Genomic DNA, 13604 nt, shown 5'->3' with positions numbered 1-13604 from the left:
GCTATTATCAAACGGCCCTCGTATGTAGGTGGCAGAAGGTGTGGATAGAGCAAGTAATGAGTGGATGTTAAAAACAGTGTAAGGGAGTAGAATTTTCTGTAATTGAGGGAGAGGAAGGAAAAGAATAGAGTTTTTATATAGAATGAATGGGAGTATCCCTTACTGTGAATTGAAGACGGAAATAAACGAAGGAAGGGGAGGCTCCCAGATTGCTTCGTAATAACTCCATACAAACCTACCTTAATCGGTGGAATACTCTAATCTGGAGGAATCTGCAATACTTCAGGAGGTGGTAGAGGAGACTATTTTAAGCGCTTTTGTCCTTAAACAGAGGATCGTAATTCCTTTATTACTGAGCTATGGCAACGAAAATATTTTTTTTATGAACTGTGCAGTTAAAACGAAAACGGTTTATCTCGGGTATCCAGCCTTTTCGACATTTTATTTAATGCTCGGCACATTTAAGGACATTAAATAATTAAGGTAGGATCAAAATATGCGATTATAAATGCCTGAAACAATCTCAAAATAGAAGAGATATTATTGATGATACTCGCTTAGAACTCTCGTTTCATTAAGCTCAAAGATTAATTGTTTATAACAATTGAGGGGGGCAGAAAATAATAGAATAAATGTGCAAAAACTTGGTTATCAAGGAATACGAGTGATTCTCTATTCTGTGGTGACGTCTAGTGGAAAATCTAACGCACTACTAAACATGTAGTTGATCTGTTTTCTTTACATAATTTCTGTTCCTTACTCTATTTAGAAAATAAAATCTCTGAGAAACAAAAACTCCCCCTGGCTTCTCATCCCCTCAATTATAATCGCACATCTTAAAATTTCCTACCACCTCCTGAGGTATTGAAGATTCCTCCTGAAACAACCTGTTTAATACAAGTCTCTCATCAAAAATGAAGCGCATGTATGAGTAACTCAATTAAAATTCATACGTAGAAAATACTTACGAAATTTAACATTTCCTTCAGCAGTAACTGGACTAAAGGTTACTTGTGGAAATAAGTCTAGTTTCATAAGACTCTACTAATCCATCGGTGACCTTCCGAGCGCGCTGAGAATATATTTGGAGAGGAGATGTTTCACGGAGGATAATTTGTCAATGAATACAAGATCCTCGATTTAGCGCCGAGCTCCAATCTATTATGGAACCGAAGTTCCATTGTCTCCCACGGATTAAGTGACTTGAAGGGACAAGGACGTGCGCACAACGCGAGGCGGGATGTCAGCCAAACTTGGCAGAGATATTATAAATTAAGGCTTCATAAATGAAAATATTCCTAATTTGAGTAAATCCTCGAAGATAGCGGGGAAATTTGATCATGGCAACGAATAATTAGTCTCGAAATTGACCTCGTACTAATTTCTTTTTAAATTATCGACTATCACATAGATATTTAAGAAATAAAACTGAATTATTCCGCTACTGGAATCGTAACTTACTGCATCTCGAGCGATTCGCGGCGGAAAATCGAGGGCCTTAACCCTTTCGCGGATTAGTAGATGACGTCACGCCCCCTTGGAGAGCTTGGGCGCACTTGGTTTGTTGCTGTTTACACTCTAGAGACCATTTAATTCATTCAAATAGCGGATCTTCCTGGAAGAATCAATTAAGAGGGACTATAATGACGTCACCAACCTATGATAAGTGGGCGGAAACTTTTACGTATTTTCTAACTTACGGGAGAATAGCTAAATGTGGAATGGTTTATCTCTCACCTTTCACCCCCAATCCTTCCATCAGTGGCGCGAATGACCTTGCTTGTCGATTACCTCGACTACTTGCCGCACGTGGAGTACATTTGTAAAATCGTATCGTTAGAAAAACACACGGATATTGAATGTTCAAAAGTGTTAGACTTGACGCAGAGCACCAATTAAACTTCACTTCAGTGTAACACTTCATCATGGATCTCAGCAACTGAACTACGCACAAGGATACTTTTCATCCATTAATATAGTGTTTACCGAAATATATTGATCATAAATATATTATTCACCGAAATATATTAATCATAAAACTGTACAACGTTTCATATAAACTTCAAAGTTTACACGAATACTCTTTAAAGTTTTTATAAAACATATGATATAAAGAATAGAAGCTTTTTAAAAGAAAATGAGCCAATAAGCAGTCATCTGACTATAGCAGTGACTTTATATACGAAAGGAAAATTCTAACTCGAAACTCACAGCCATGAGGACGATGGCCGAGTCGGGCATCGAAACGTAGGCGGTAATGCAGTTCCTAACTCGGTGGCGATCCCGAGAACTCTTCACGCAGCCTATTCACCGGGAAAGTACTTAATATTTCTTCAATAAAAAACAACAAATGAACTTAAGAAATGAAACAAAAACATAACGTGTATAAAAGCATGTATAAAAGTGATGGGCCCAACCCACTTTGGTGCTAGACCTGCATCGAATCCTTGGACCCTACGGCGGACAGGATGATTGCGTCGCAGAGCTTTATATCCTGCTTGGATAACCTCGTCTTCCCCAATGTCTTGTACTTTGACCTGGTCATAAATTCCTTTCACGGCCACCTCACACCTTTTCCGTAACTCTGCCTGTTGGTTAATTAATAGTAGCCATTTGGTCCGATAACTGCGATATGACCATCAAATCTTATCTTCCAGATCTGGATGAAAATTGGTCAGCCGGATAAATAAATTTTGCACCAAGCTCAACACACTGCTTAACTTCTCTCTGACTACGAATTCCTCATTTCCTAGTGATAAGCGCCACTCCACCTCAATGTAGCAACTGACAGTACCCCCATGACGCAGAGCACCAATTACACTTCACTTCAGTATAACACTTCATCATGGATCTCAGCAACTGAACTACGCACAAGGATAGCTTTCATAGCTACCACTGTTTTCTTTTCTCAGATGTTCTTACACCCCATTAGATAAATCCGTCTTTGCTCCTTTTGAAGAGAGACCAACGCCATCGAGTTGCTCGTTCAGCTGAACTATTGCTAAATCCTTGAAGAATACATTCATCTTCTTTACTTCAGTCATCTTCTTAGTATTTTTTCCTGTCACCGTCGCTAATTTAACCAAAACACTAAAGAATTAAAAAAAACAAATAAAAGAAACAAAATTTGACTTCAGAAAATAAAATAGAATGAAAACACAAATAAAAATATGTAAAGGTGATAAGAGACATTCAAAAAATATGTATCAAGTTCAACCATCAAGTGTAAGTACTGAGTGAGCAGTTGGTTCTAATTAGAATTAATGTTATTTTATTTCCAGTGATCGGGAGTGCGGAGAACAGAGGAATATCGCTGCCGTTTCCATTCGTGACTCTTCCACCATTTGCCCCGACCTATGATTCCGTAAAGAATTTGGAATGCAAGAATCACGCGCTCACCTTTCTCAAAGAACTCCACGAGTTGAAGCTCTGGGCCGTACAAAGTACGTCACATAAATGTGGTTATTACACCTAAGAAATAATGGGACGGTATTTTTTCAGTTATCCCTGAAATACCCGATGGGAAAAAAATTAAATTATCCCCGAAACAGAATATCGAATAGTATTATATAATCATACATTAGTGATTCATCCTATAAAATGTGCCGAGATACTGTAATGTAATACTTAGTTACATATTATATAATGAAAATTATTTATCATTCCCTTCATTCTAAGCATTAATTTGGATAGCGAAAAACGCCAGAATAACTGTACGAGGTTCATCAGTTTTCGTCACCTACAAGTAGCATGCATGAGGATACTTAAAGGAAAAAGGACATACCCTGGTAGTAACAAATATGTTATGATTAAGAATAGAATATTTATGTTAAGATAATGGACACACACAACGATCAATGTTGTGGAGCGGGGTATAAGCTGATCCCGTGCACGGTATACGGAAATCATTTTTCCATTATTTGCTAGTACATGTATACCATCATCATACTGCCTAAAAATCCTGCCATGTACCCATGAATTCCAAGTTTCAAATTTCCCACTTCTTTGGGTACGATCCTTCCCGAGTAGCGCCGGTCGGCCTGCTAGTACGTAATAAAGAATATTTTGCTTAATTTTAACTCGCATCTAGTGAGACGGGTCGAATCATGCACCGTGACTAACTCTGAAAGTATTTTCCGCCCTCGCAGTGTACGACGCCTCAGGGAAGATAGCTTCGGGTGTGATGAAAGGGAACGTGAACTGGCTGGGGAATGATCGGCAGTGTCTCCAAGTGACATCCAGGCCCGAGGCCGCCAAAGACGATCCGGAAAACATCCGGGGGCAGTACTGTAACTTTCGGATTTTCGCTGACCTAAGGGATAAGGATTCGAGTAGCAGCGGAGATCTGAAGGAAATCTACGACCACATCCGCGCCAAAGACATGATGACGACTGACATCGGTGATGTGAGTATTATTTTTTATTTGATCTTTCTGACAAGTTAAGAAGTATGAGAAACTAACCTGACACCCATCCGTTGGTGACCATGCGTTGTAGAAACCGCCGTATAAAAGGTTACAAGCTTGACTTGGTGGAAATGCGATATATATAAATTAATATTCTCCTTGCAGAGACTTAAATGAATAGAACAACAAATAGTAATTTCTACACTTCAATTTAAAATTCCACTACCGACCATGGTTTCAACGTTCTATGACCTTGTTTTATAACTTAAGTTTCTGCAAGGGGAAAATTAAGCTAAAATAAATTCCACATGATTTTCAAGAGGAATCCAACCATGTACCATTAGAACTCTCCGAAATTCCTCGATTTTCAGCGTCCGAAACCATTCAGCAAAAACGGATGGAAGCATGAATTCTTATCATTGACCACTTCAAAAATTATCGCTTCGACTGAAATTGTTTCATCAAATCAACAGCCAACCAAATTCCTTGAATTCATTAGGCTCTGGCCTAAATAATTGAATAAATCTATAACCTCCGAGACCTGCAGTACAGCTGAAATACTCCCACTTTAGTTGTCTATCTCTCAGCGCCAAGAATAGTTATAGAAAAGTAATTTTAACCCCTAAAAATTCTGAACTTGTTTTATCAGCCAGAGTTCGCGAAATACTTATCCTCCTGTTTAATACGAGATAATTGTGAGAGCTATTCGTCGTCATTGACGTAAGAATAAGATATGGTATAATTTTTTTTGGAATATTATTTTTATCAATATAGTCATAATTTAGTATTATATAAATTTTAAACGTTTTGGAGGATTTCATTTCCCTATCTCTTGCCAAAACGACCGTTATATGGGCATTTTTATAAGTAGATATACCTAATTAAATATTTAATAAGACAATATAAAAAGCGGAAATTTTGTAAATTATATCAAAGACTTGTATCATTTTAATGCCCCTGCTATCATCGATGGATTAAGGATATTTCTGAAAAAAAGTAAAGAAGTGGTAATGTTTAAGGTGGTTCTCCAATTTAAGATTTCATTGCTCTAGCTTAAAAAATATGTATTTTAAGTAACCGTTGAAGATCTAAAAGATGCGATTTATGTTATGTTTATTTATGTCTGACAACAAACGAAATGTTATGGTTTGTGCATACCGCGAAGTATCCGAAGAAAGTAATGAATCGACCAACAAAACAACGATCATAATCCTCCACTGCCGGCCGGTGATCCCGTGATTTTCGTGCGGATTTTGAATGGAGACGCCCATTATTTCATTTTTCTTTCTCCCACCTTGAAACTTTCGTATACTAATGCTTTTTCTTCTTATAACTTCAAATTCCTCGACCCCGCAGCAATATATACTTCAAATGTTTTCAGCTTAACGTTTCTACATTCTGGAATCTCTTATCGGTGGATATGAAAACAACGCAATAATTTCAATAGTTTAAATGAAGACTGAACTCTTCTTTGTACGCCAGCATTTAAGTCTATTTATCATTTTTATTTTTTGATGCTATCAAAACTTTCTATTCATATACACGTGTTGGTTACGATTTGTATTAAATGTTATATTTTTGTGTACCTGATATTGAATATTTCATTGTGCTGTTGTCCAAAGATTTTTTTTATAATTGTTAAGCCTTACTACGATTTCTTCAAAGAAGAATATTTATTTTTTGTATCGCTTATATGGTATATTTTGTCAAAATGATATTTTTCAGAGTTTTATATTATATTGATTTGCACTTTTTTCTTTAATATTATAGGTTTATTCTAGAGCAAAGTAAATATTAATGCACTCATCCATTCAAACCCCCAGGGCATCATTTTCTTCCCCAGTGTCTCACCCCTGTCGATGGGCGTGTGTGTCCCGCACTCGTGCACGCTGGAAGACGTCGAGGGGGCGCTCGCGGAGTGGCTGGCCCCGCTCAACTCCACCGTCAAACTGCGACTGCTCACCACGGAAACCTCCTGCTCGCAAGGAGATCGCGACCTCACCCGACCATACGGCGTGATGTGAGTGGAATACTACATGAACTATACTCAAGTCTTGATCTTGACTCAAACTCTTCTCGGATATGATGTTGTTAACACAATACCTCTCACTCGAGTCTCAAAACTAAAAACATTCTATCGTTCAAAATGTTCAGATCAAATATATTCCTGATGCTCAAATATAAAAAAATGGATCTGCCAAAATACTGAGATAAAATTTTCAAAGAGTATCGGACGCGTGTTGACCAGTGTTTACTTTATACGTACGTGTGCCCTAAAATTTTCAGGATGACAGAATAAGTGTCAACAAAAAGGACTGGTCGATATGGAGGTATGCATCATATAACAATCCCAATTATACTCCCAATTTTATTTCGTTTCTAACCAATTCATTACACTGTCTATATTTCAATTTCTGCATATTGTAACCCCACCACGCGGGGCACATTCGGGGAGGGGAAGATTGGAGGGCAAAAGGGGGGGGGCGGAGGTGTAGCGGGGATATTCCGTGCACCTGGGGCGAGGGAATGGGATTTTGGGAAAGGGTAGGAGGGGAAGTTTAGGGGTGATGAGACCTGAGACAGGAGCGTTCGGATAAAGAAAGCCGTTCGACTGCGTAGTTCGCTCAACATAAATTTAATGAGTTTAAATATGATCATTTACAAATACAAGCAAATCAATGGCAAAAGTAACAATTAACCTCTTCTCCTTGAATTCAATGAAATACAACGCATAATTCACTATGCTGCACAACAGAAAAATTTCAGTCCTTAACCTAAACCCAAAAAAAAAATCACGCTACACGTTTTCACATTCATAACCCATACAAAAACCACAAGAAAAGGGGACAAATAAAAAAAAACCAGAAACGGGGGGGGGATGGAAATATGAAACAACGAAATAGATATTGCACAGAAATTCACACGGTAATAGGGGGAAGTACTGTCCTCTTCTCTATTTGTGCGGGGGGGAATTTTATCAATGTTTTTAATGAATTCTCTTCTTGACTTGGTGAAGTGGGAATTTTCTTCTGTTCCTTGAGGGGGGGGGGTTGGGGGGGGGGGGGGGAATGGGATTTCGTGGCTTTTCTCTTACAGTTGGTCGAATTTTCGGGGCTCTCGATCTGCTGATCGTGGCGATTCCGTTCCGCGGCGTATGCTGCTCTGCGTCAACTCCGGCAGGTTCACGAGTGGGAGATGGCTTCTCTGCGACAGTTGGGAGATCCTTTCATCGGCACCACGAGTCTACCTTGCAACTCCGACTCGCGTTAGGCACCCTCTCTCTCTCTCTCTCTCGGGATCTCTCCACCAACTTTTTTCTCTGCCTCCCCAAACTCCGCCTACTCTTGGGAGCTTTTTTTATTGCTTGGAATCGCCAAAAAAGAAAATCATCTAAGCCCTTTTTCCTCCGGTGCACCACGTTATATAGCCAATGAGGGGAAGAAACACCAGGGAGGGAGGGGTCAGGGGAAAAAAAAAAAACGATGATACACGTGGGGCTGGACGGTCACTTCACCAAGGACACGAGGGGGGGGGGAAACCACGCTCTTCTTAAGAGTTCGACTTGAACACCTTAGGAGGGGGGGGGGGAAAGCATTACACATTGTGGGGAGGAAAATAGGGAAACATCAAATGGGGACTCAATGATTCATGACACTCACGCACACATTCACACGGACACATATCAACAGAGAAAAAAACGGCCTTCCTTCACCTCGCACTCCCGTCTCATGCGCCACTATGTAAGCGGGCAGAATGCACCGGTTACATATGCCCTCCTCTCAAAAGGAGGAAATACGGGGAACGTATTTACGAAAAAAAAAATCCAGGCAATCCGCCCACAAAAAAAATCGCGATTCGCGAGGGGAACGCCCTCCTACCAAGGCGGAGCAGCACACAATAAACAAAGGCGGAATACAAAACATCGCCTAGGGAACGCGTCTGGCAAAGGAAAAAAAAAATTAAATCTCAGACATGTACGGAATTAGATTCCCGAAATTGTACGGACCTATCAATCCGCCGTCTTCTCCTTCCAACTCGACAGCATTTGGGGCAACGATACGGCGAATGACATATGGTCCGCTGTACAATGGGAAAAATTTATGGAATAATTTTAATTTTGGGTCAGAAACCTTCGGCGTTCTCAACAAAACCTTCTCTCCTAAGGAAAACTGGTGGGGTACCTTCTTTCTCGCTTTCGCTCGTTTACTACCGAAATGCCGCAAATTCCTAGATACAATCTGGTGAATCCTCTCCAAGCTAGGCAGCTTATCACCCACTTCATCCGGGATGCCAACATATGACCTTCTCGGCCTAATCCAGAAGTGAGCTTCATTCGGAGTCATCCCTATGGACTCGTGAGGGACTTCATTCAACCAAGTGTTGATATGAGGAATTACGTCAAGCCAGGCGGTGTGCCGATCTCCACAATAAACACGAAATAACCTCGACAACTCTCGCATCACCCTCTCGCTCGGGTTAGACTGAGGGTGACGTACACTCGAGTATATAACTTTAATATCTGAATTACTTAAGGTCTGAACCCACTCCTCACTCGTGAATTGCGATCCATGATCCGATAGTACCTTCTCAGGAACGCCACATTTAGGAATAAACCTATTCATCAAATGAGCGAGACAATTTTTACTGGTAGGCTTATTTATGGGGTACACTTGCACAAATTTGGAAAAGACATCAATAATCACCAAAACAAATTTATTTCCCCACCGGGTTTTAGGCACCGGGCCATATAAATCAAGGGCGTAGATCTCGCGTGGTTTCGACGGAATAATATTCTGCATGGGACCTGCGAAACCTCGATTCGAATATTTAGTTCTTTGACACAGGTCACATTGACTAACCACGCGATGAATCTGCTGTCTCATACCTCTCCAAAAGAAAGTCTCTCTTGCAATCAACCATACCTTATGACTTCCGAAGTGCGCGTAACGGGTGTGAATATGGATGATGAGTTGTTTGGTTTGGTCCCGAGGGATCCAAATCCTCCATAAACTGGGGTGGGCTCTTACCCGGATGTAAACAATCCCTAGGTGAACCTTATATCTCGCAGCACTACGTTTAAAATTACGAAAGGACGGATGATTTCGGGGTAGCCTCCCTCCTAAATACAAAATCACGGAACCTATCTCAGGGTCCGCGCTTTGGGCCCGCCTCACGTCCTCTGCCCCACGCCAAGGCGTCTCCTCGATTCTTAAATTAATATTAGCAACAATAAACCCTTCCTGCGGCGGCCTATCGGATGCGTCGTACCCGCACGGATTTCGGCTGAGCCAGTCTGGAACGACATTTTTACTCCCCTCACGATACTGCACGTCAAAGGTAAATTCCTGGAGCCATACAGCCCATCGCAACATTCGGCTGTTTTTCAAATGACATTGACTTAGGAAAACAAGCGATTTATGGTCCGTTATTATCGTAAATTCCCGCCCCACAAGAAAAGTGCGCAATTTTTGCAATGCCCAGACAATCGCCAACATCTCTTTCTCTGAAGTGGAATAGCGAATCTCGGGCCCTTTGAGAGTCCTACTTATGAGCGAAATAACTCCAATCCTTCCCTCCTCTAGTCTCTGGCTCAAAACGGCACCCAAACCTCGATCACTGCTATCCGTCTCCAGGAACATGCGCTTACTAAAGTCGGGGTGGGAAATCATTATGCTGTTTATGAGTAGCGACTTAGTCGCTTGGAATGCCTCCTCCAATTCTGCTGACCATCTCCAAGAAATCCCTTTCCTTAGAAGTACCAACATTGGGCTAATTGTGTCAGAATAATTTTTACAAAAACGCGCGTAATAGTTACACATTCCAAGGAATGCACGGAGGCTCCGAACGTTTTTCGGCCGTTCGCAATCCGCTATCGCCTTCACCTTGTCTGGGTTGGCCTTCGTTCCCTTAGTATCGATAACGTATCCCAAAAAATGGATTTCCTTCTTTAGGAAACTAGATTTCGTTATGTTTAACCTTAAATTTGCTTTCTCGAAACGGTTGAAGACCTCCCTCAAATGAACCACATGATCATCTAATGACCTGGAAAAAACAACAACATCATCTACGTACGTGGTTACGCAGCTCGCCATATCGTCTCCTAATACCTCCTCCACGCATCTAGTTAACGCTGCGCCACTGTTCTTGAGTCCAAATGGAACTCGACAAAATACATAGGTTCTAGATTTAAAAAGAAAAGCTGTATACTTTTGGTCGTCTTCGTGGAGACGCATCTGCCAATAGGATGACGTAAAGTCTGTGCTTGAAAACCAAACAGCCCCCCCGAACTTATTTATAATCCGGTCTACTGGGAGGGGTCGATCATTTTCGGCTATCGTCCTCGCATTTAATTTACGGGCGTCTAAACACAGCCTTACCTTCCCGTCTTTCTTTTTGACGACCACCAACGGGTTTAAAAAGGGACTAGGGGCTTTCCTTATAATGCCTTTTTGAAGCATACTTTCAATTTCAGCGGCCACCTCCGCTTCGTATGCCTGAGGGATCGGGTAAATTTTCTGCTTAAAAGGCGTTTCATCAATCAACTTAATTCTAAACACGACATTTCTCACAGGGGCTAATGACGGCATAAACAATGCGCTAAATTGCCTGATTACTCTCGTCACCTTGTCCCTTTCGTCTCCTCCCAAACCTTCACGCCCTACACACCCCTCTATCTCTTCCTCGATTGTTGCCTCTTCTTTCGCGATCGTCCCACACACTAAGTTATCCTCGCCTTTATTGAACTCTCGCACCACCACACATTCACCTGGGAACTTAAACACTACTACACCCCTTTTTACGTCAATCACCGCCTGCAACCTCCTCAGCGTATCTATTCCGATAATCACGGGGCGAATCAGTTTTTGGACCACCAAACATACCATGTCGTATTTCTGATTGCCTATCGTCAGAGTCATCAATACCTGTCGCGTTATCGGAGCGGACTTGCGTTGGTCGGCCCCGATGATAAAGGTTTTCCCGAGGGGTAAAGTGGGCAATTCTATTCCCAAACATCTCAACTCCGCGACCTTTCCCTCAGAAACTACGGATATTTGACTTCCCGTGTCAACTAGGGCTAGCATTGCATGGTTCCCGCAAAGCACTTCAATTTCTGGACATAAATGGAGCCTCTCCTTCTCCTCATGATTCAACTCGTGGGCTGGGATCCTTCCTACCCGTAGTGTTGATAAAATGGGGACTTCCACTCTTATGTTCGGCGGGTTTGGGTGGGGGAAGTCGCTCGACCCAAACTCCGTAAGTTTTCCGCCCGCGGAGGTGGAAAGGAAAAATCCATTAGAGATTGGGGCATATTATCCTCATTCCGATTCCCTTCGCCCCCTTCTCTCTCATTCCCCTCCTGTCTATCTACTTGAGTCTGCCCTCCTCCTCGGCTTCCACCGTGGTGCCACGAGCTAAACCCCCTGCGTGACGGATTCCTTATCGCGTTTACGTTAGGGTGGGTCTCTTCTGCCCTTCCAAAATGATTTTGGGACTGATCGAATCGTCCGAGCATAATTAAGAGCTTGTCGTAAGTGGCAACTTCCAAACTACGGAGCAAATCCTGAACATATGGTGGGAAATGTCTTACCAATAATGCCACCATTTCCTCCTCATTCTCCGGCGGCTCACACAGTTTGATCGCTGCGATTTTCCGAGTCGCGTACTCTTGCATGCTACTTCCCGGCGTCCTCCTGTACATTCCCGACATAACTTTAATTTTATAATTTATCCGATGCTCTTTACTCCAATACCGCGCGACAAATAGTTGTTTAAATACTTCCATCTCCTCCGGAAAAGGAAAAATTGTATCTGCCCATCCCTTTGCCCCTTCATCCAACATCTGATAGAAAAACCGCGATCGTATCTCGGGCGGGATGGCGTGAACGGAATAGTAGTTTTCAACTCCCCTCATAAATGCTATGGGGTGTTCATGTGGTTTGCCACGGAATTGCAAATTAGCCGGGGGACTCGGAAAATTAGTCGAAGAACCCGTACCACCTACCTTCATTCGACGGATCCCCGCTACCTCTTCGGCAATATCTTTAATTCTTTTTTCGTGGTGGATCTTCTCCTCCTGTACATCTCGGGAAATTATTACAACTTGCTCCCTTACAACCTCTACCTTCTCGTTTACTTCCCTTTTTACTTCTTGAACGCGTTCGTCCACTATCTCCCCAATTCCTTCAATCTTCCCATTAATTGCTTCCAAATTCCCTTCTAGTTTCCCCCTTTCATCTTTCTCAGTATCGAAACGCTCTTTCATATCCTTCATTATTCTTTCGAATTTCTCGTCAAGTTTCCCCTCTAGTTTTTCAAATTTCTTGATATCCTCCTTTCTAGCTCGCTCAGCTTTTTCAAATCTCTCATCAAGTTTTTCCTCTAGTCTTTCAAATTTATTGATCTCCTCCCTCCTAGCTTCCTCAGCTTTTTCAAACCTCTCATCAAGTTTTTCCTCAGCTTTCCCAAATCTCTCATCAAGTTTTTCCTCAGCTTTCCCAAATCTCTCATCAAGTTTCTTTAATAGCTCATATAGGCTGGCGATTTCGGCGCCTCCACCCCTGTGCTCTATTCTATCCTCCGCCTTCTCCGCTTGCGGCTCCTCATCCCAGTTAGAAACGTCAATGATTTTCACCTCACTACTGGCATCTGACCCGTCCTCATCGTATCTAGGGGGTTCGCGATATTCTCTAAAACTCTTACCTTCCGGTTCCATCGCGTACGAGAGTAATTATTACAACAAAATACACAAGAAAAAAATAACAATGAAATTCGCACTTCGCTGAAAGAGTAACAATCATGAAAATCACGCTAAGGCAAGTCACGGTCAAGGCTACCACCGCAACACACGTTACCCACACTTTATCTAATACGGTGGCCAACTGACTGACGCCCACCAAAAACACAATTAAATCCGGACATCTTACAAGAACACGAGCAGAAATGAAAGGGACGCATACAAAATTGGGAATCTGATTCACAAATTTAAGAAAAAATCGCTCCACGAAATTTCCGCGATCTATGCAAAACGAAACGAATTTACTAATCACTCCGCTTGAGTCACTCGGGTCCCTGTTCGGGCGCCAATGATGTAACCCCACCACGCGGGGCACATTCGGGGAGGGGAAGATTGGAGGGCAAAAGGGGGGGGGCGGAGGTGTAGCGGGGATATTCCGTGCACCTGGGGCGAGGGAATGGGATT

At 42.0% G+C, this 13604-nt stretch overlaps 1 protein-coding gene across 1 annotated transcript in view; it reads left to right on the top strand.

Annotated features, from left to right (window-relative positions):
- LOC124155846 (nose resistant to fluoxetine protein 6-like) overlaps positions 1-13604 on the top strand; it is a 38706-nt gene that overhangs the window by 1866 nt on the left and 23236 nt on the right. Inside the window, exons 2-4 of the mRNA XM_046529996.1 lie at positions 3282-3443; positions 4149-4405; positions 6229-6425. Coding sequence (XP_046385952.1) covers positions 3282-3443; positions 4149-4405; positions 6229-6425 — 616 coding nt within the window. The remainder of the gene's footprint in view (positions 1-3281; positions 3444-4148; positions 4406-6228; positions 6426-13604) is intronic.

Source organism: Ischnura elegans, chromosome 3, assembly GCF_921293095.1.
Source record: "Ischnura elegans chromosome 3, ioIscEleg1.1, whole genome shotgun sequence".
NCBI lineage: Eukaryota > Metazoa > Arthropoda > Insecta > Odonata > Coenagrionidae > Ischnura > Ischnura elegans.
Note: the sequence above shows the minus strand (reverse complement) of the source record. Positions and strands in the feature narration are given on the sequence as shown.